This window comes from Esox lucius, chromosome 4, assembly GCF_011004845.1.
Source record: "Esox lucius isolate fEsoLuc1 chromosome 4, fEsoLuc1.pri, whole genome shotgun sequence".
NCBI classification, from domain to species: domain Eukaryota; kingdom Metazoa; phylum Chordata; class Actinopteri; order Esociformes; family Esocidae; genus Esox; species Esox lucius.
Window position 1 is genome coordinate 15094254 of NC_047572.1, and position 21556 is coordinate 15115809.

Here is a 21556-nt window from a genome sequence, read left to right on the forward strand (position 1 = left end):
TCCTTACTGAGGATATTTATAGTCCAAGTTCCAATCTAGAGTGTGTGTGTGTGTGTGAGAGAGAGAGAGAGAGAGAGAGGGGAGAGAGAGAGAGAGAGAGAGGGAGAGAGGAATAATTACTGTGTAGGGGCTGTAGCGCAAGGAATATTGTAAAGTTTTGCGTATCAGGGCTAATCATGGTTACGCTGCCCCCCCGTGGACAATATTGTCAACTGCTAAATTTTATAAACTTTTTCCTGGTTAGTTTTTAAGCTTAGGGAACACGTGGACTTGCGTAGGGTGACCAGACGTCCCGGTTTTCTGTAAAACACTCAAATGTCCCCGGTTTCCGACATGCACTAGCAAAATGTCATGGTTTTCACTATAATTAAAATAATAAGAATAAAAACACTGTAATGATTCCATTTGAATCTGAGACAAAACAACTGCGTAGAAAAGCAACAATTCTCATCGAAGCTCAATGCGTCCCCCACCAACCGCTCCACCAACCACAAGCACGCATGATGACCAACTTGTAGGCATAAACGCGTTTCCGACGTGCACTAGCAAAATGTCATGGTTTTCACTATAATTAAAATAAGAATAAGAATAAAAACACTGTAATGATTCCATTTTAATCTGAGACAAAACAACTGCGTAGAACTGTGTAGAAAAGCAACAATTCTCATCAAAGCTCAATGCGTCCCCCACCAACTGCTGCAAGCATGATGACCAACTTGTATGCATAAACGCGTACATGTGCGCGTGCATTAACGGACGGTTACACAAGGGTCCCGGTGTGGAGGTTTGAAAATGTGGTCACCCTAGGTATAGGCTAGAGAGCAGCCACAATTAAACAAGAAAGGGAACCAAGCCTAGTTCAGCTGGCCCGCGATTAAAAGGGATGAATAATATAGCTCTCACTGGATTTGAACCAACAATGGGCCTCATGATCTCATCATGGTATCTCTGTGTATTCAAAATGCCATCAATAAAATGCACCTGTGTTCGTTGTCCATAACACACGCCTGCCCATACTATAACCCCACCGCCACCATTGGCCACGCTCCCTCTAAACTTGCGACATCTGTGGCATTGTGCTGTGTGATGGAACTGCACATTTTAGAGTGGCCTTTTATTGTGGCCAGCCTAAGGCACACCTGTGCAATAATCATGCTGTCTAGTCAGCATCTTGATATGTGAGGTGGCTGGATTATCTCAGCAAAGTGCTCACTAACACAGATTTAGACAGATGTGAACAATATTTGAGAGAAATAGGCCTTTAGTGTACATAGAGAAAGTCTTAGATCTTTGAGTTCAGCTCATGATAAATAGGGGCAAAAAGTGTTGCGTTTATAATTTTGTCCAGTGTAGTTCCCTAACCTAGCTAAAATCCAAACCAACAACAGGTTTAACAGGGTCGCTACACTACATTTGAGGCGTTAAATTAGAAAGAGTTTACTGTAAGTGGCTAGCTAATAGCTAGTAATTAAAACAATGACTCCAATCACTCCATGGCTGGTTTGTTGCTTTAGAAAACAATGACAGTTTAACGGCCACTACACTATGTGAACCTAGTACATAAATCGAAAGCAATGGTTAAACCTCAAATCGTATACTACATACCATATACTACAAGTAGGCTATGTACTGGTGAGGAGTGGGCCAAAATCCCTGCTACAGTGTGTGTAAACCTGGTCAAGAACTACAGGAAACATATGATCTTTGTAATTGCAAACAAAGGTTTCTGTACCAAATATTAAGTTCTGCTTTTCTGATGTATCAAATACTTATGTCATGCAATAAAATGCAAATGAATTACTTAAAAATCATACAATATGGTTTTCTGGATTTTTGTTTTAGATTCCATCACTCACAGTTGAAGAGTACCTATGATAAAAATTAGAGACATGCTTTGTAATTGGGAAAACCTGCAAAATCGGCAGTGTATCAAATTCCTGTAGCTATTGAAGCTTGTAGCCAGCAAAGTTTAGTCTATCCTGAACAAATCCTAATGCCTACTTTGTTCTGTCCAAGGATCAAACAGCGGTCGCCTACATGGCAGTTTGCGTCTCTAAACACTAAGCTATTTAGCAAGGGTCTGTCGGTCGAGGATAGATTCTGCCTTGCTTATTGTCAGAATTCACACAAACTTGGCAACCTGCTCCAGGTAAAAGGATTAGTAGGGTGTTTTAACAGCAGAACTGTTGATGATGTAATACTCAAGTGAGACAAAGGATCACACAATTATTATATTACGTTGATTTTCTTAAAAAGTATACAAACAAACTGACAAACAATGACAGAGCAAGCAATTACAGTGTTAAGATTTTTTTTGCATTATTTTCTGAAAATAAAATAAAAAACAATTCAGTAGGCTATCACAAAAAAACATTATTTCTCTACATCTCTTTCAAACGCGAGACAGTATTAACACATTATGGTAATGAAGGAGATAAGTTTAAATAAAGATACGTAATAGCCTGTATGTAGAAGGTAAAACACACAGCATAACATGCTGAACCGAATAATAACATTTCAACATATCACACCAAGTAAAAAGTAGCACCAGGACCACAATAGTGTGGTAAAAGAAAGCGTACAGTAACCGTCATAGCAGAGATTTTGTCTGTTTTTTTGGTTCACCTGATTGATTTTCATTTAAAATGCTTAAAAATAAGTACAGAACAATGAACAAAAAGTGAACATCTCTAATGTAAAGGTGGATTTGTTTTCTGGAATAACGTTGTAGCTTGAAAAACAAGTTCAAATAGGTTACATCTTGGCCGTCCTAATTGTTAAATCAACTTTTTTACCTGGCGTTAGCCTACAGTACCTACTGGAAAATGATTGTGGAACACAAAGAGGCACTCTCCCCAGTTTTTAAAGGGATAGTTCGACCTAGATTCATAACTGGGTGAAATTCCGCTTGAAGGTTTGATCTAAATATTAATCTAGTTCAAACTGTCCCTTTAATGTGCAATCTTTAGATAATAATGTTGTAACTTATCTGGAAATAATCGTTGTTCGAGCAAAAAAAGGAAATCAAGGAACCAAATGAACGGCTCCAAGCCTTTTATTATTTGTCGAGAGGCAGCTGCACTCATTCCAATTTGCTAACTGCGTGCTAAGACATATTAGTCAAGGGTTGTATGGCAATTGTAGTGCCATTAGGAAGCCCTGTAACAATTATATATTCTCGAAATGTCAAAGACCAATTTTACGGGGAGCCTTTCCCCAAAAAACGATTACACTAATAATATATCAAATGTAAGTTCTTGAAAATTAATATGAGGTGCATTAAAAAATACAGTGAAATTCCTTGAATATGCCAAAATCGGTAATCCATAAACTAAACTACTCACTCAGTTAAAATTAAAGATAAAATCCCCTACTAAAATGACATATGGGCATGTTTTGCTTTCCTTTCAGATCACTGGTCAATTTACCAGAATGTCAAGCCCTGGACAAGCTACACCACATGTAAGTACATTGTGAATCTGATGTATTACCTTCAGAATGCTATGCATGGTTAGTGACCTTTGGGTGCTACCTTTACTTCAAATAAGATGCTTTTATTTCAGTAAAAAAACATGTGTCCAAGTCAAACATTGCCCACTCAACAAGCAACACACGCATGGAGAAGAAAAATAGATTGGAAGCATAAAACTGACTACTTGAAGTGAGCCGTGCTTTGCCAAAGTGCCAATTATTTTCTTCTGGTGTAGCATTTCATTGATCACGCTCAACACCGGGAGTTAGCATAAACACTGCAGCCCACATTGTGCAGACTTAACGATGTAGTGGCAGCGTTGGTATAGTTTAGCTGTAATGCATTGGAACTGAGGGTTAACTGGGAAGTATTTAACGTGAAAGCCACTGAGGATTATGCATTGTTACAGTCACTGGAGATGTTGAAGGGTTAGTGGAAATATAATGTGATCCTTACAACGCAGGCCAAAGTGATCATTATATTTGTTGGCAATAAACCGCAGGAAAACCCATGAGAGTAAGTGTATGTTCTGACAGGGAATTCATGAGTGCAGGGTGAGTTTTAGAGTAGAGACAGTGAGTTGGCGTCTATTATCTGCTGGAGGATGCTGTCAACATCTGGTGTGTCCAGACTTATGCCCTGTAGGTCCAGGTGAGGCAGGATGGCAGAGAGCAGAGCCACCACGTTCCCACGGATCCTTTGGAGGTTCTCCTGCAGAATTCTGGAACACAGCAAGTAGAGAATGCAAGGCTTGAGAAGAGAGAACATGTATTTCTTGCCATGTATATGTATTTGTTGTCTTGGGTCTGTACGTGTGTTTCTGTCTGCATGGGTGTGTGTTTATCTCTGGGATTTTGTGTGTGTTTGTGTTTATGTCTGCACGTGTTTGTTTCTGTCGGTATCTCTGTGTCTGTGTTTCTGTCTGTGCGTTTCTCTGTGTGTGTATGTGTGTGTGTATACCCACCGGGAGCTCTGGTCCCTAGTCACTGGACTCTCAGTTTGCCTCAGCCTGCTCTGGGAGTCAGTCTTCTCCCTCCTCAGCCTGACCAGCTCAGACTGTTCTTTCTGGGTCTGGACACCCTCCACAATCAGTCCAGGAACCATTGAGCCACCAGGAGGTGCAGAGTTCTCACACTGTGGACAGAGAGGGTCATAGAATGAAGTTGTTTATTGTTTATTTTAAGTCCAAAAGATTATCCCCTCCCCCCAATTTTGTGGCTTCCAATTTGTGTTGGCAACTGTGTGGGCTTGAGAGAGTTGACCTTGGATCTATTCTCAGAAGCACGTCCCACCAATGCATCTTGCATTACATTTCTCTCTCAATCAGGATGTATGCTAGAGTACATACACTTTGAGGAGAATGCTTATTGTCTAACAACCACGATTAAACTTGCAGGTATCCGATCACAAGGGTGTTTCGGTCTGTGTCTGTTTCTGTCTCTTTGTGTATGTCTCTTTTTGTTTCTGTCTGTGTCTGATTCTGTCTCTTTGTGAATGTCTCTTTCTGTTTCTGTCTCTTTGTGTATGTCTCTTTTTGTTTCTGTCGGAGTCTGTTTCTGACTGTTTCTGTCTCTTTGTGTATGTCTCTTTTTGTTTCTGTGTGTGTCTGTTTCTGTCTCTTTGTGTATGTCTCTCTTTGTTTCTGTGTGTGTCTGTTTCTGTCTCTTTGTGTATGTCTCTTTTTGTTTCAGTCTGTGGATGTTTCTGTCTCTTTGTGTATGTCTCTTTTTGTTTCTGTCTGTGGATGTTTCTGTCTCTTTGTGTATGTCTCTTTTTGTTTCATTCTGTGTCTGTTTCTGTCTCTTTGTGTATGTCTCTTTTTGTTTCTGTGTGTGTCTGTTTCTGTCTCTTTGTGTATGTCTCTTTTTGTTTCTGTGTGTGTCTGTTTCTGTCTCTTTGTGTATGTCTCTTTTTGTTTCTGTCTGTGTCTGTTTCTGTCTCTTTGTGTATGTCTCTTTTTGTTTCTGTTTCTGACTGTTTCTGTCTCTTTGTGTATGTCTCTTTTTGTTTCTGTCTGTGTCTGTCTCTTTGTGTATGTCTCTTTTTGTTTCTGTCTCTTTGTGTATGTCTCTTTTTGTTTCTGTTTCTGACTGTTTCTGTCTCTTTGTGTATGTCTCTTTTTGTTTCTGTGTGTGTCTGTTTCTGTCTCTTTGTGTATGTCTCTTTTTGTTTCTGTGTGTGTCTGTTTCTGTCTCTTTGTGTATGTCTCTTTTTGTTTCTGTCTGTGGATGTTTCTGTCTCTTTGTGTATGTCTCTTTTTGTTTCATTCTGTGTCTGTTTCTGTCTCTTTGTGTATGTCTCTTTTTGTTTCTGTGTGTGTCTGTTTCTGTCTCTTTGTGTATGTCTCTTTTTGTTTCTGTGTGTGTCTGTTTCTGTCTCTTTGTGTATGTCTCTTTTTGTTTCTGTGTGTGTCTGTTTCTGTCTCTTTGTGTATGTCTCTTTTTGTTTCTGTCTGTGGATGTTTCTGTCTCTTTGTGTATGTCTCTTTTTGTTTCTGTCTGTGGATGTTCGTTTCTGTGTTTGTTGATACACCCACCGGGTGTTCAGATCCTAGGTCTGCCCAGTTCTGATATGACATCTTTTTTCATGTCACTCATTTTCTAAAACATTCAGCTCTTACATGTAAGAGATTAACAGTTCTCTATTCTTACCTCCTTTAGGTCCAGTTTAGATGCAATGGCTGCGAATGATGTCTCTGGCCCACCAGTGACCCTATCCACAGAAGCACTCTCTGTCATGACCCCAGCGTCCTGAGTTGCTGGGGGTGCGTCCGACCCCAGTATTCTCCTCAGTCTCTGAGTCTCCTTCTCCAGCCCGGCCAGCCTGTGGACCATTGTTCTTTTGTCCGACCCAGTCCCCTCCAGTGTCAGAGCCCGGGTCAAAGGGCCTTCTGGACGACTCAGTGGGGACACCACCACTGTTTGGGCCGATGGGAGGGACGGAGGCCAGGCCATGCTGGAGCTGGGCTGGGAAGGACATACTCTGTTGATCCCTGGCAATAACTTCTCAGCCTTGGTCAGGTCTGTCGGCCCAGTCAGTATCTGTGGTTCGTTGACCTCTTTTCCAGGTGGCTGCAACTCTTGGATCTCATCAGCAAACGGGTTTGGCTCCGCCCATGGATGGGGTCTCTTATCCATGTCCCTTGGCGGCCATCTTGATTTACGTTTGCTGCTCCTGAAAGATATTGATATTGAGATATATAAAGTGGGGAGAACAAGTATTTGATATACTGCCGATTTTGCAGGTTTTCCTACTTACAAAGCATGTAGAGGTCTGTAACAAGTATTGACATTAGTATTTGATCACCTACCAACCAGTAAGAATTCCGGCTCTCACAGACATGTTAGTTTTTCTTTAAGAAGCCCTCCTGTTCTCCACTTATTACCTGTATTAACTGCACCTGTTTGATCTTGTTACCTGTATAAAAGACACCTGTCCACACACTCAATCAAACAGACTCCAACCTCTCCACAATGGCAAAGACCAGAGAGCTGTGTAAGGACATCAGGGATAATATTGTAGACCTGCACAAGGCTGGGATGGGCTACAGGACAATAGGCAAGCAGCTTGGTGCGAAGGCAACAACTGTTGGCGCAATTATTAGAAAATGGAAGAAGTTCAAGATTACGGGCAATCTCCCTCGGTCTGGGGCTCCATGCAAGATCTCACCTCGTGGGGCATCAATGATCATGAGGAAGGTGAGGGATCAGCCCAGAACTACATGGCAGGACCTGGTCAATGACCTGAAGAGAGCTGGGACCACAGTCTCAAAGAAAACCATTAGTAACACACTACGCCATCATGGATTAAAACCCTGCAGCGCACGCAAGGTCCCCCTGCTCAAGCCAGCGCATGTCCAGGCCCGTCTGAAGTTTGCCAATGACCATCTGGATGATCCAGAGGAGGAATGGGAGAAGGTCAAGTGGTCTGATGAGACAAAAATAGGGCTTTTTGGTCTAAACTCCATTCGCCGTGTTTGGAGGAAGAAGAAGGATGAGTACAACCTCAAGAACACCATCCCAACCGTGAAGCATGGAGGTGGAAACATCATTCTTTGGGGATGCTCTTCTGCAAAGGGGACAGGACGACTGCACCGTATTGACCCATCTGCCTCAAGGTTGTGCGTGTTGTGGCTTCACAAATGCTTTGCTGCATACCTCGGTTGTAATGAGTGGTTATTTCAGCCAAAGTTGCTCTTCTATCAGCTTGAATCAGTCGGCCCATTCTCCTCTGACCTCTAGCATCAACAAGGCATTTTCGCCCACAGGACTGCTGCATACTGGATGTTTTTCCCTTTTCACACCATTCTTTGTAAACCCTAGAAATGGTTGTGCGTGAAAATCCCAGTAACTGAGCAGATTGTGAAATACTCAGACCGGCCCGTCTGGCACCAACAACCATGCCACGCTCAAAATTGCTTAAATCACCTTTCTTTCCCATTCTGACATTCAGTTTGGAGTTTAGGAAACTGTCTTGACCAGGATCACACCCCTAAATGCATTGAAGCAACTGCCATGTGATTGGTTGATTAGATAATTGCATTAATGAGAAATTTAACAGGTGTTCCTAATAATCCTTTAGGTGAGTGTATGATGCCAATAGGTTTCCATTCTGAAAAAAATAGGGGGCACTGTATGGTCTATTAGCATGGTGTGGTTTTGGGTGAAATACCCTATTCAAATTGCTTGAGTAAAGATTATAAGTACAGCTTGTACTCTTCGCACACACACCCATGCCTTATTGCTTAAATACAGTACACCACTCTATAAGCAAGCACTACATGATTAAGGGTAACTGTGGTGTAACACAGTATTCTACAGTATACTAGACAATTACTGTACTATAGTAGGTGCCACGGACGAAGAAACAACAGAGAGTAGTAGGGCGGCACGATATATCGTTTCAGCATGGACATTGGGATGTAGGCATCAGCAGTAGTCACATGGCAGAACGTGTGATTTAGTAAGGTCAACATATATCAGTCTACAATGTATATTTTTTTCAAATGGAAAAGCAGCATTATATCTGTCTGATATAAGGTTATTTACTCTGATTTATGGGTTATTGGAAACACAGTTTATTAGTATTATTATTATTTTAAACATGGTTCGTTGCTGAACTTAGTTGACATGTAGGCTCTGCTTGTGCGTGACGAAAAACAAAACATCGCAATGTCAGTTATTTCCAATATTGTGCAACCCTAGAGTGTAGTATAGTACACTACAGAATACCATAGTAAACTGTAGTATTTCCTTTCCTATTAACACGTATAAGATTAATTCATCTGCAGGCTGCATGGGCCAGGAGTCCATTTTATATGGACAGCATACTGTACTACATGTCTGTTCACACCATCTCACCCTGTCTTGGGCACTGCCATGCTGTCGTCATCCTCTGATGAGGCCACCACTGAAACTACTGTCTTGTCCATCTGGTTGTCCTCCGTCTCCTCCTGTGGGGGCGGAGGGAGGGGGGTACCACGGGGTAGAGGGCGGAGGAGGACTGGCTCAGAAAGGCCTTGGGGAAGGACTTGGTGCTTCCGTGGACGGCCTCGTCTTTTTCCTTGGTCCCTTTTTAGACACAGTTTAAAAACAGAGTGAGCCAACTAATGGTGCTACAGAATAGTTAAGCATGAGTAGATTAGGTCTACAGTTGGTTATATAAAGCTGTGGAAAAAATTAAGAGACCACTGCAGAATTATCAGTTTCTCTGGGTTTACTAATCATAAGTATGTGTTTGAGTTAAATTAACATTTTGGTTTTATTCTATAAACTACTGACAACGTTATAAAAATATTGTCATATAGAGTATTTATTTGTAGAAAACAACAACTGGTCAAAATAACCCAAAAAAAGATACATTGTTTCCAGACCTCAAATAATGCAAAGAAAACAAATTAATATTCATTTTTCAGCAACAAAATATTTAACTTAGGAAGAGTTTGGTGGAATAACCCTGATTTATAATCACAGCTTTCAGTCTTGGCATGCTCTCCAACAGCCTGTCACAATGCTGTTGGGTGACTTTATGGCACTCCTGGCACAAGTAGCTTGGCTTTGTTTGATGGCTTGTGACCTTCCATCTTCCTCTTGATCAAATTCCAGAGGTTTTCAATGGGGTTCAGGTCTGGCCATGACAGGGTCTTGATCTGGTGGTCCTCCATCCACACATTGATTGACCTGGCTGTGTGGCATGGAGAATTGTCCTGCTGGAAAAAACAGTTCTCAGAGTTGGGGAACATTGTCAGAACAGAAGGAAGCAGGTGTTCTTCCAGGATAAACTTGTACTTGGCTTGATTCATGCATCCTTCACAAAGACAAATCTGCCGGATTCCGGCCTTGCTGAAGCATCCCCAGATCATCACGATCCTCCACCAAATTTCACAGTGGGTACGAGACACTGTGGCTTGTAGGCCTCTCCAGGTCTCCGTCTAATCATTAGACGACCAGGTGTTGGGCAAAGCTGAACATTTTACTTGTCAATGAAGATGACCTTACTCCATTCCTCTACGGTCCAATACTTATGGTCTTTGCAAACTTCTGCCTGGTTCTTCTTTGCTTCTCATTGATGAACGGCTTTTTTCTAGCTCTGCATGACTTCAGCCCTGCCCCTAGGAGCCTGTTTCGAACCGTCCTCACCGTGCACTTCACCCCAGCTGCTGTTTGACATTCTTTTTGTAGGTCACTTGATGTCATCCTACGGTTGTTCAGTGACATTCGAATGAGTTGATGGTCATCTCGGTAAGTGGACAGTCGTTTTCGCCCTCTGACAGTTTGTAGCTTTGTTGTCCCCAATGTCTGTTGCTTGACCTTGTTCTTATGAACTGCCGACTTTCAAATTTTCAGGATGGAAGCAAACAACTCTTTTGTCATGCTGAATAGTTATTTTTTTATTCAAATTACCTTTGAGGTAATCACCTAATCAGTACCTCATTAAGTAAAATGAGGTGTGCCTGTGTTGGAATTTAACAGACACTGGAATGGAATGGCTGCCATACATGTAGAGATGCTGATTTAAGAAAAATTAGGAGTGGTCTCTTAATTTTTTCTGGAGCTGTGTACAGTTGTGGTCATACGTTTGCATAACCTGGCAGAAAATGTGAAATTTTGGTATAGATTTTGAAAATATGACTGATCATTCAAAAAAACTGTCTTTTATTTAAGGATAGTGATCATATAAAGCCATTTATTATCACATAGTTGTTTGGCTCCTTTTTAAATCATAATGATAACATAAATAACCCAAATGGCCCTGATCAAAAGTTTACATACCCTTGAATGTTTGGCCTTGTTACAGACACAAGGTGACACGCACAATGTGAAAATGGCAATTAAAGGTACATTTCCCACACCTGTAGCTTTTTAAATTGCAATTAGTGTCTGTGTATAAATAGTCAATGAGTTTGTTAGCTCTCACGTGGATGCACTGAGCAACCATAAGTGGTATGTTTGGAGAGGTGTCAGCAAGGCCTATAGTGAACAGAATACTCTCCTGACTGTGAAACATGGTGGTGACTCACTGATATTTTTGGGGGGTGAGCTCTAAAGGCCTGGGGAAGCTTTTGAAAATTGATGGTAAGATGAATGCAGCATGATATCAGAAAGTACTGGCAGACAATTTGCATTCTTCTGCACGAAAGCTGCGCATGGGACGCTCTTGGACTTTCCAGCATGACAATGACCCTAAGCACAAGGCCAAGATGGCTCTCCAGTGGTTACAGCAGAAAACGGTGAATGTTCAGGAGTGGCCATCGCAGTCTCCTGACCTTAATATCATTGAGCCACTCTGGGGAGATCTCAAAAATGGTTAATGCAAAGCGACCAAAGACTTAGCATTTTGCCAAGACGAATGGGCAGCTATACCACCTGCAAGAATTTGGGGCCTCATAGACAACTATTACAAAAGACTGCTTGCTGTCATTGATGCTAAAGGGGGCAATATGATTGTGCCATTTGTCTTGGCAAAATGATTGTGCCATTCTGTTATGACCTTCAGTTGAATGTGAATCCCATATGAAATAAAAGATGTGTTTTGCCTGCTCACTCATGTTTTCTTTACAAATGGTACATATATTACCAATTCTCCAAGGGTATGCAAACTTATGAGCACAACTCTGTGTATATATATCTATATAGTTACGCCTGAAAATATTTGGACACTGACACAATTTTCATAATTTTGTCTCTGTACGCCACCAGAAAGGATTTGAAATTAAACAAAAATATTGTATGAAACATTTAGGAATTGCAACCATTTTCATACACAGTCCCCTTATTTCAGGGGCTCAAATGTAATTGGACAAATGAACACAATCATAAATAAAATGTTCATTTTAAATACTTTGAAAATCAAGAATCCTTTGCAAGCAATGACTGCTTGAGGTCTGGAATGCATAGACATCACCAAACGCTGGGTTTCCAGGCCTTTACTGCATCCATCTTCAGTTGTTGTTTGTTCGTGGGTTTTTCTGCCTTAAGTTGTGTCTTCAACAAGTGAAATTCAGGCTCAATCTGGTTCAGATCAACTCCTGGGTTGCTTTCACAGTGTTTTGGGTCATTGTCCATCTGTAAAGTGAAGCGCCGTCACATCATCAATAAACACTAGTGACCCAGTGCCATAGGAAACCATGCATGCCCATGCCATCACACTGCCTTCACCATGAGTTACAGATGATGTGGTATGCTTTGGATCATGAGCCATTCCAAGCCTCCTCCACACTTTTTTCTTCCCATCATTCTGGTACAGGATGATCTTAGTTTCATCTGTCCAAAGAATGCTGTTCTAGAACTGGGCTGGCTTTTTTTAATGTTTTTTTGGCAAAGTCTAATCTGGTCTTTCTATTCATGAGGCTTATGAATGGTTTGCACCTTGTGGTGAACCCTCTGTATTTGCTCTCGTGAAGTCTTCTCTTTAAGGTAGACTTGGATAATGATATGCATACCTCCAGGAGAGTGTTCTTCACTTGGCTGGGTGTTGTGAAGGGGTTTTCCTTTACCATGGAAAGGATCCTACAATCATCCAGCACTGTTGTCTTCAGTGGACGTCCAGGCCTTTTTGTATTGCAGAGCTCACGCGTGCGTTCTTTTTTCTCAGAATATACCAAAGGATTGATGGATTTTCTTTGTTTTTGCAGCCTAAGGATGTTTTCACTTGCATTTAAGAGCTCCTTTGACCGCATGTTGTGGGTTCAAAGCAACAGCTTCCAAATGCGAATGCCACACCTGGAATCAACTCAGGCCTTTTACCTGCTAAACTGATGAAGAAATGATGAAGGAATAGCCCACACCTGTCCATGAAACAGCTTTTGAGTCAACTTTCCATTTACTTTTGGCCCCTGGAAAAAGAGGGGGCTACATATTAAAGAGCTGTAATTCCTAAACCCTTCCTCCAATTTGGATGTGAATACCCTCAAATAATACGGAGAGACTGCACTTTAAGCCCATAATCACTGTTTAACTGTAGCTTGAATATATTTTGGTAAACAGCCACAGTAACTAAACTTGTGTCAGTGTCCAATTATTTCCGGACCTAACTGTATATATATATATATATATATATATATATGTGTATGAAGGAAAGAGCAGAAGTTAGGTCTGCTATGACATTGTGGGTTTGACCACACCGGATTTCTCACACTCATGCTGAGAATAACGACGTAAAACACACAGGCTAAAAAACCACAAACTGACACATGCATACACAGAGAGCAGATGTATGACTAGCTGCGTACATATGTGCACGCACACATACATATGCAAATGTATAGCCATTAGCCTGTAGCCACACACACGCACACGCACACACACATGCACACACACACACACACACACACACAAAATATGGTGGCAGTGGAGGCGTTAACTGACTGTATATCCGGAGTGCAAGCAGAGCGGAGCGTGGTTGGAGGAGGCGGTGGGGTTGGAGGAGGTGGTGGGGGCTAGGGGGTAGGTTTTAGGTGAGGGTGGGCGGTGGGGTATTTACTTCTTGTTTGCTTTCTTCTGGTAGCTTGGTGTTAACTCCTCCTCACTCTCCTCTGCTTCCTCCGGCAAGGAGCAGCTCCTAAAACACCACAGATCATGTGACAGTTGATGAGAACAAAGGCCACCTAACATGCAAAACCCAGACAATAACAATAGCGGCCTCTTGCTTCCTGTCGGTCTGCCTCCTTTTCGCTCCTGTACCTGAGCATGGTGTTAGGGTTCTGGGTGCAGGTCCAGTGTTCTGGGACAGAGTTGTAGTGGCCTCCTGGGACACGCCTCCACTTCAGACAATCCTCACACTGCAGCCAAACTGGACTCCTGCAGACACACACACACACACGCACATAAACATTTGGATAAAGGTACAAAAGTTGTAAACAAACTCACTTTCTATTGCCCTTTATCCAAGAACCTGCACTGTGATGCCTTGGGAACAGCCCACCATAGACATGAAGCAGGGCTCTATATATATATATGGATGAGATACTGTCGGTTAACAATCATTCAAATAATTCAGACTAAATTAAACATTGTCATCGGCTCACTCCTCTTTCTCTTCCTCCTCCTCGTCAGAATCTTCCTCTTCAGTCAACTTCTGTGCAGCCTGGAATTCTCTTTCTCTCGCCCTTTTCTCCATCATCTCATTCCAATAGTCATTGAGTTTCAGGCCCAGTGAAGAGAGGGTCAGCCTGTGTTTCAAACCACACGGAAACAGCAAGACTTTTCACTCCAAATATGTTTGTCAGCTCTTTCAGTTGTTACACACAGATCTACCTCGGGGACCTTAGTGCTGCTATTTCTGCATCCCGGTTGCTCATGTTACCCTACTACATTACTCCTTTATTTGGCTCGTTTGCACACCTAAAATGCCATTTAAGAATTTGCCATTTGTACCCAAACATTTGTTATCCCACCTGTAACATTCACTATACCTAATACTTGTAAACGTTCTTCCCTCCCCTATTTGCCTTAATTGCACATTTAGTATTTCCATTTGCACTGCATTTGACATCTTCCCATTCCACTTCTAATATACATATACTTAATACTTGGAAATACTTGTACATTTTCAGCCCTCCATTTGCACTTCTGCTCAGATGCTAACTGCATTTCATTGTATTGTACTTGTACGGTTCAATGACAAAGGTGAATCTAATCTTATGAGTGTGTGAGTTAATGTGTGTAGTTCTACCTGTACTCCTTTGTGTACTCAAAGTCTTGCTTGTTGTGTGCTGGCTTTAGGAAATTGCACTCGATAACCCCAATGACCCCAACACCTGCCCTCTGACCTGATGACTGAGAAAAAGTAGAAGAGGAAAGAAATGGCGGTAAAGTAGAAGAGGGAATTCAGATGGAATTAGAGATGTAGAGAGGTGGACAGTAGAGCGATTATTTATTCCCTGTAACTACCAGACCAAAACCAAACCCCCACCCTGTATCTTATGCCAGCTGTTGACAGAGCCTGATAACATAGACTATGATTTATCTGTACCTTGATCTGGTATCCAACCTTCTCATAGGATTTGATGAGGCGGTTCTTATGGTACATCATGATGCCATAGTGGTCCTTGTTCTTACGGTTAAACCCAAAGGTGACCTTAACCCGGTCTTTCTGATGGAAATGGTTAAGGTTAAGTTTGTTTACTGCACATACGCCAAGTCTGACCCTGCCACAAGAAACCATGGTACATACGTCGTTTCTGGAATTACACTGGAAAAATCTGAAGGTTGAACCTTTAAGTTCAATTACTAAGAGAAGAATATTTGGGCTAGAAATTAAAGGACAAACATACTCCAAAAGGATACATTGAAGTGTGGCTTATAAACGTCATTCTCAATATGTGACAGGCTCTTGGCGACTAGCTTTGTCTGAACCTTCTTCTGTCTCAGGATGATCTGAGTACGAGGCTTTAGGTACAGGATGCTGAGGTAAGCCTGGGTGGAAAATGTGTGACAGAGAGAAACAGTCTGAAAGGTATGACACCTTTAAGACATTCTGTGTGATGTGGAGAATTCCTTTTCAGAGTATTGTCTTGCCATCCTGTGTAACAGTGTTAAGCAGTGCAGCCTATTAAACACTGAATGAGGAGAGACTGAAAAGCTGACCATAAATGTTCTCTTAAGAGTCTAACCTGTCTCCTACCACTGGAACACATCACCACCATCACCACAAACCCTCTCTCTCTCCTGTCTCTCTATCATTGTTTTCCTTGTCATCACTCACCCTCAGAGAGTAGTCCATCTCTGGTATGTTCTGGTCTGTCCTTTGTGGTCCTGGAAAGCTCCGCCTTTTGCCTTTCTCTTTCTTGGTCTCTTCTGAGTGGATTTCTGGCATCCGGATGTCAAATTCATCTGTCTCAAAATCCAGTTCTGGCTTCCCATCTTTGGTTCTGCATGGTTTACATTACAGACCTGAGTAACCACACACTCTCAAGTTTCTTCTTAAGACTCTCAAGTATCACTGTTAAATACATGGACAGTAATTTCATACTGTCAATAATTATCCTTTCTGTAATTTGAGATGTTCACAGTGACTGTGTTATAAGATCATTATAATGAAAATGTTCTTTAAACATTATGGGAATAGGCTATATCAGGCCAAGGGGTTAAGTTTAGGTTATTTAGGTTACGGTTAAGTTAGGGTAAGAGTTACGATATAGCGAAAATAGGAAATCATTTCTCTGGTCCCTAAAAGTATAGAAAAATAAATGTGTATGTATGTAAGCATGTACTGTGTGTGTGTGTGTGTGTGTGTGTATATGTGTGTGTGTGAGAGAGAGAGAGAGAGAAAGACCTGGTTTTACTATACATACAGGTTAGAGGATAATAGTGAATTGTTTCTCGTATCCCCACAACAATAGAAACAAACAGTGCGTATCCAGACCTGCGTATGTTCCATATGAGGATCTTAGTGCCCTTCTTGGAAGGGATGGAGTCAAAGTGCTTCAGCAGGTCTTCCTGGGTGTGGATCAGGGAGTGGGTAAGTATGGCCTTCAAACTGGCCTCAGAATCCTCAGTCACTACCAGAACCTGTAAGCCATAGTTAAGGAGGGCAACCAGGATTCACCTGCAGGCAGGCGAGCACACACACACGCACAAATAAACGCACACACGCAAACACACAACAGAATCCACGAATGCAAACAAATGCATTTTCTCTACATGCATGCACCCACGCACTCTCTCTCACTCCCTCTACTTGTCTCACAACCTCCCCTGAGAATGCCTTATTGGCAATACATTACAGTAGCCTAGATTTGTCCAATCTGAGGATATTAGTCTGTTGGTTGAAGGGCACTATGGGGACAATGACAGCCTGAGCCTTTATGGCCTGTAGGTAACTCTGAGACAGCATACCAACGGTCGAACAGCCGCCATTTTTAGTGAAGATGAGAGCGTCACGACCCAGACGCATGGACCCAGACTTAAAGCCGTTTCCATAGACACCGATTGCCTGGTGGCTGCCCTTACCAGAACCTTTCTCTGTGAAGCCAAAACTGAACAAAGACGAAGAGCCAGTTGAGATTTCAGCGTTAATTAGGTCAGCCTATTTTAGTTGAGTTAGAAAGTTACACATTAGACAATATTATTTAAATTGAAAGTGACAGCATTTTAACAACATTAAAGCTAACTAAAAAACACACCCCGGAATAATATGATATTTTCACATCTTCTGAAAAATTCACACATTGATGTGGTCATTTTGACCGAGATATCATCTGGATTATCATTTGATCGGAGAAAGATCAGCTCAAATCTAACAAGGGAACCGTAGATCCCTGAGCAAAGGGTTAAAGACTAGGGGCAATTGCATGCTTCTGTACCAACCTGGTTCCACTTCATGTATGACAACTAAATGGGAACTTCCACGTCTGACCGTGCACCCATTTGATTGATGCCAATGTCTTTCATTTACAAAAAGAGATATTAAATATGGATAACATTCATTACTATGCTCAGTATACTGTAGCAAGCTAGTAAAGTGATTCAGAAGTGTTGCAAACTAGCTGTATGGACCACTAGCTATATTGACCACTAGCTGTATAGACCACTAGCTGTATGGACCACTAGCTGTATGGATCACTAGCTGTATGGACCACTAGCTGTATGGACCACTAGCTGCATGGACCACTAGCTGCATGGACCACTAGCTGTATAGACCACTAGCTATATGGACCACTAGCTGTGTAGACCACTAGCTGTATAGACCACTAGCTGTATAGACCACTAGCTGTATAGACCACTAGCTGTATGGACCACTAGCTGTGTAGACCACTAGCTGTATACAGATCAGGTCATCCCTCTAACCAGGATGACTGAGCAAGTAGGAGAGTAATCAGACAGACTAGCAAAACAGCACCATCCCTGCATCATATAGTTATGGGTAAATTAATGGACCAATGTAGAGAAAAATCATTGAGGAAAACCTGCTGGAAATGGCACTTTTAAGCTTGACAGCAAATGTGTCTTTCAGTAGGACAATGGTCCAAAACACAAAGCTAAAACAAAATTATAATGGCTCAAGAACAAAAAAAAATGATGACCTACAGGGGATCAGTCAATGTCTTGATCTGCATGCATAAAAAGCTTAGCTAAAATGTGGAAAAAAGTGAGAGAAGTCGATCTGTATTTGTGACCAGAGATATAAATGTAAGATAAATGTTCTCGAGTTGAGTTTCTGTTTGTGCAATTGAAAAAGAGAAGATGTGTGTATTCACAAGTTTTTATCTGAGAGTAAGGAGAGTAGGGTAAGAAAGAAAAAAATTACCTCTGTTGGTTACTCATATTTTTTTTTTTTTGTGTATAACATATAGCATATAATGTTTCACCTTAGCATCTTATGCAGTTTGCCGGGAGTCATGCCACTACCATTGTCTGTGAAGGCCAGACAGAGCTGCTTCTGTTCCTCGACCACATCTATCCAGATCTGCTTGGCTGTCACTCCTGGGTCTGATGCATTATCTACACATCAAAAAGGCAATGTCTGTCAATCACTCAACTGTTGTTTGTTTGAATGACTGATCAATTAATCCATTAATGTAAAAAAGTTAGCCACAGACGTTTTTTTTTTACATCAACAACTTTTGTAAAATCAGAGTAAGATATGCTTCACGGAAACCTGGACTAGGTGAGCTGGTAATCAACCAGCCAGTTGACCAACATGTCATCCTGAGGTATGGCCACACATTTATGTAAAATAAAGGACTCTCATTATATCTGAATCAAGACATTTTAAGGTAATTTGGCTGACCAGTAATTCTATTTTATAATATATTTATTGTTTGTTAATCTTCTTTTAATTGAGATACTCTGAAAGCGCTGTAAAAGCTGAATATATTTATTATTATTATATGTATATTTAAACCGAACGCACTGTCCTGGAGAGTACACCGAGTACTCCAGGGCATTCAAAATATGCAAATACTGCATTTCCACCAGTTTGAAGGTGAATGATTGATCTACAGCTTGCACCGCACAAATCTACAGATCTGTTCTAACCAATGATCGTGTACAGAGTGGAGGCATCTCAGCGCTGACTGGTTGAAACATCTAGATTAGAATAAAAAGCGAAAAGATACACGACATGCTTAACGCGCATTGCAAGTAGTTGTACTTTCCTAAAATGGATGAGGAAATGAATTCCACCTAAGAATTCGGTGTTGCCGATAAAGTAGGATATTATCACACTTCATTTGTCCAAAGGGCCTGGTAACAGGACAAACACTATAGTTGCTTCCAACTAACGCTCGGTAGCCTAACAGACACATGCAGGTATTCCTCTGACAGTTTTGAAATATTAAATTGACCCCGCACACAGACAAAGCATTGCGGAAGTCAAGTCACCAGTAGGCTACGTTTTTTTTGCTGAAACCTTACAAAATAATAGGTCGTTACCTATTAATTCTGCAACTGCACTGAATGGCCACGTATGACTTGTTGAATTGCTATTCAGGAAGGATGGACTCATCTGCAACATAACAAAAAAGCAACAGGAAATATATTCTTTCTTTAAAATAAAAACAAAACGGCAACAGCCTATTCAATTATACAACGAAAGCAAATTACATCAATATTAATAATTAATATATGAATAAATGCAATGCATTTTTTAAAACTACAAATAACATTTGAAGAATACATACGGAACTGAGACGAATCCCATGCTCACTTAGCCTCGCCATGTTTTTTGTTTGCTTTTTTTATGAAGTGAAAGTCAATTCCAGACAATATGTCGCGCGTGCAGGTCGGCCCAACCCCCTCCACCCGGGGGAGTTTCAAGGTGGTGCACCTGCTTTTTTTTGCGTTTCAGGCTTATAAAGTTACAAAGTTCACTTAAGATGAACAAACTTCGATGTCCGTTTTGCAGAACAACAACTAGCCTACATGAACTACGTGTAGGCTAATGAAGAGTGCCTAACGAGGAAGGGCTTAATCTAATGTGGTCTAAAATTAGGAAACGACACTACAGAACAGAAGCAACATTTTCAACTATTTGAATAAAGGGAGTTTAGTTTGGACTGACGCAAACAGTCATGCGTGTGCTACTATAGTACATTGAAACCTGATTGAATTTACAGACATATCTCACGTGGAGTCGGTTTTTCAAAAGAGTTGTGTAGTATTAAATGTATTTTAGTAGCATGAATACAACCGTCAAATAATTTACTTTCATGGGGACTCATCTATTTATTATTTCTCAATGCAGTTAATCCATATCATACAGTTGTATGGTATACCTTTTTACACCTTCATAAAAAACAACCCCCTTTAATAGTGACTCCCTTATCCCCAGGGAAACCCCCATGAGACCTATCAGCAGAAATCCCTAAATATTTGTCAGAAATCGCAACATTTTGCTAACATGAATGTATCTAATAATTATTCTTTAGAAAGGATGAGAGAAGAATTTAAGTCAGATATTGGTCAATAATTCTACCAAATGCTGCTAGTTTACAATGTTATGTACAGTGAGTTTCGGAAATATTTGGACACTGACACAATTTTCATAATTTTGCCTCTGTACACCACCACAATGGATCTGAAATGAAACAGCCGAGATGGCAATGGCTGCTTGAAGTCTGGAACTCATGGACATCACCAAACACTGGTGTTCCTACTTTGTGATACTTTGTCAGATCTTTACTGCAGCTGTCTTCAGTTATTGTTTGTTCATGGGTCTTTCTGGCATTTCTATTTTTGAAGCTTGTGATGAACCCTCTGGATTTGCTCTCGTGAAGTCTTCTCTTTATGGCAGACTTGGATAATGATATGCCTACCCCCTGGAGTGTTCTTCAGTTGGCTGGATGTTGTGAAGGGGTTTTTCTTTACCATGGAAAGGATCTTACGATCATCCACCACTGTTGTCTTCTGTGGATGTCCAGGACTGTTTTTGTTTGCAGAGCTTACCAGTGCGTTCTTTTTTGCTCAGAATGTACCAAACTGTTGATTTGGCCACTCCTAATGTTCCTGCTATCTCACTGATGGATTTTTTACAGCCTAAGGATTGCCTGTTTCATTTGCATTGAGAGCTCCTTTGACTGCATGTTGTGTGTTCACAGCAACAGCTTCCAAATGCAAATGCCAAACCTGGAATCAACTACACACCTTTTACCTGCTTAATTGATGAAGAAATAATAAAGGAATAGCTGTTACAAATATAATCCATGAAACAGCTTTTGAGTCGAATGTCCAATTACTTTTGGTCCCTTGAAAAAGAGGAGGCTACATATTAAAGAGTTGTGATTCCTAAACCCTTCCTCCAATTTGGATGTGAATACCCTCATATTAAAGCTGAAAGACTGCACTTTAAGGCCATATTCATTATTTAACTGTAACTTGAATATATTTTGGTAAACAGCCAAAATAACAAAACTTCTGTCAGTGTCCAATTATTTCCAGACCTAACTGTATTTTACTACCATACTTGCCATATCTAAATGTTCAATAATACTACCCAGATTGCTGCTAGTTTACAGTACTCTTTTTTATACTGCTGCTAGAGTAAGTGTGATATGTGTTATGTATATTGTTGCTTTACTTTATTTAGTTATTTTTGTCTGGCTATATTTTTGCTTATATATTCTTCTTCTTAAAACCTCCTGAG

General features: G+C 41.0%; 1 protein-coding gene across 1 annotated transcript; it reads right to left on the bottom strand.

Moving 5' to 3' along the window:
• Positions 1 to 1998: 1998 nt before the first annotated feature.
• zgc:152774 (uncharacterized protein LOC553526 homolog) lies at positions 1999 to 19885 on the bottom strand. Its single transcript, XM_010894376.3, has 16 exons — positions 19596 to 19885; positions 19348 to 19420; positions 18282 to 18414; positions 16729 to 16949; positions 16337 to 16484; positions 15677 to 15842; positions 15259 to 15387; positions 14945 to 15064; positions 14645 to 14748; positions 13998 to 14141; positions 13654 to 13770; positions 13454 to 13531; positions 8833 to 9042; positions 6124 to 6646; positions 4437 to 4606; positions 1999 to 4193 (listed from the first exon to the last, which is right to left on the bottom strand). Exons 1-16 carry the CDS (start codon positions 19632 to 19634, stop codon positions 4034 to 4036), a joined length of 2535 nt encoding a protein of 844 aa, XP_010892678.2. The 5' UTR covers positions 19635 to 19885; the 3' UTR covers positions 1999 to 4033.
• Positions 19886 to 21556: the final 1671 nt, after the last annotated feature.

Bases quoted from the DNA above. Each gene is read 5' to 3' on its own strand.
- zgc:152774 (XM_010894376.3), bottom strand. From the start codon at position 19,634: ATGGCGAGGCTAAGTGAGCATGGGATTCGTCTCAGTTCC. The intron at 15,388-15,676 runs GTGAGTGATGAC...TTTTCCACCCAG, and splicing joins AGATGGACTACTCTCTGAGG to GCTTACCTCAGCATCCTGTA. The intron at 13,532-13,653 runs GTACAGGAGCGA...GTGGTGTTTTAG, and splicing joins AACCCTAACACCATGCTCAG to GAGCTGCTCCTTGCCGGAGG.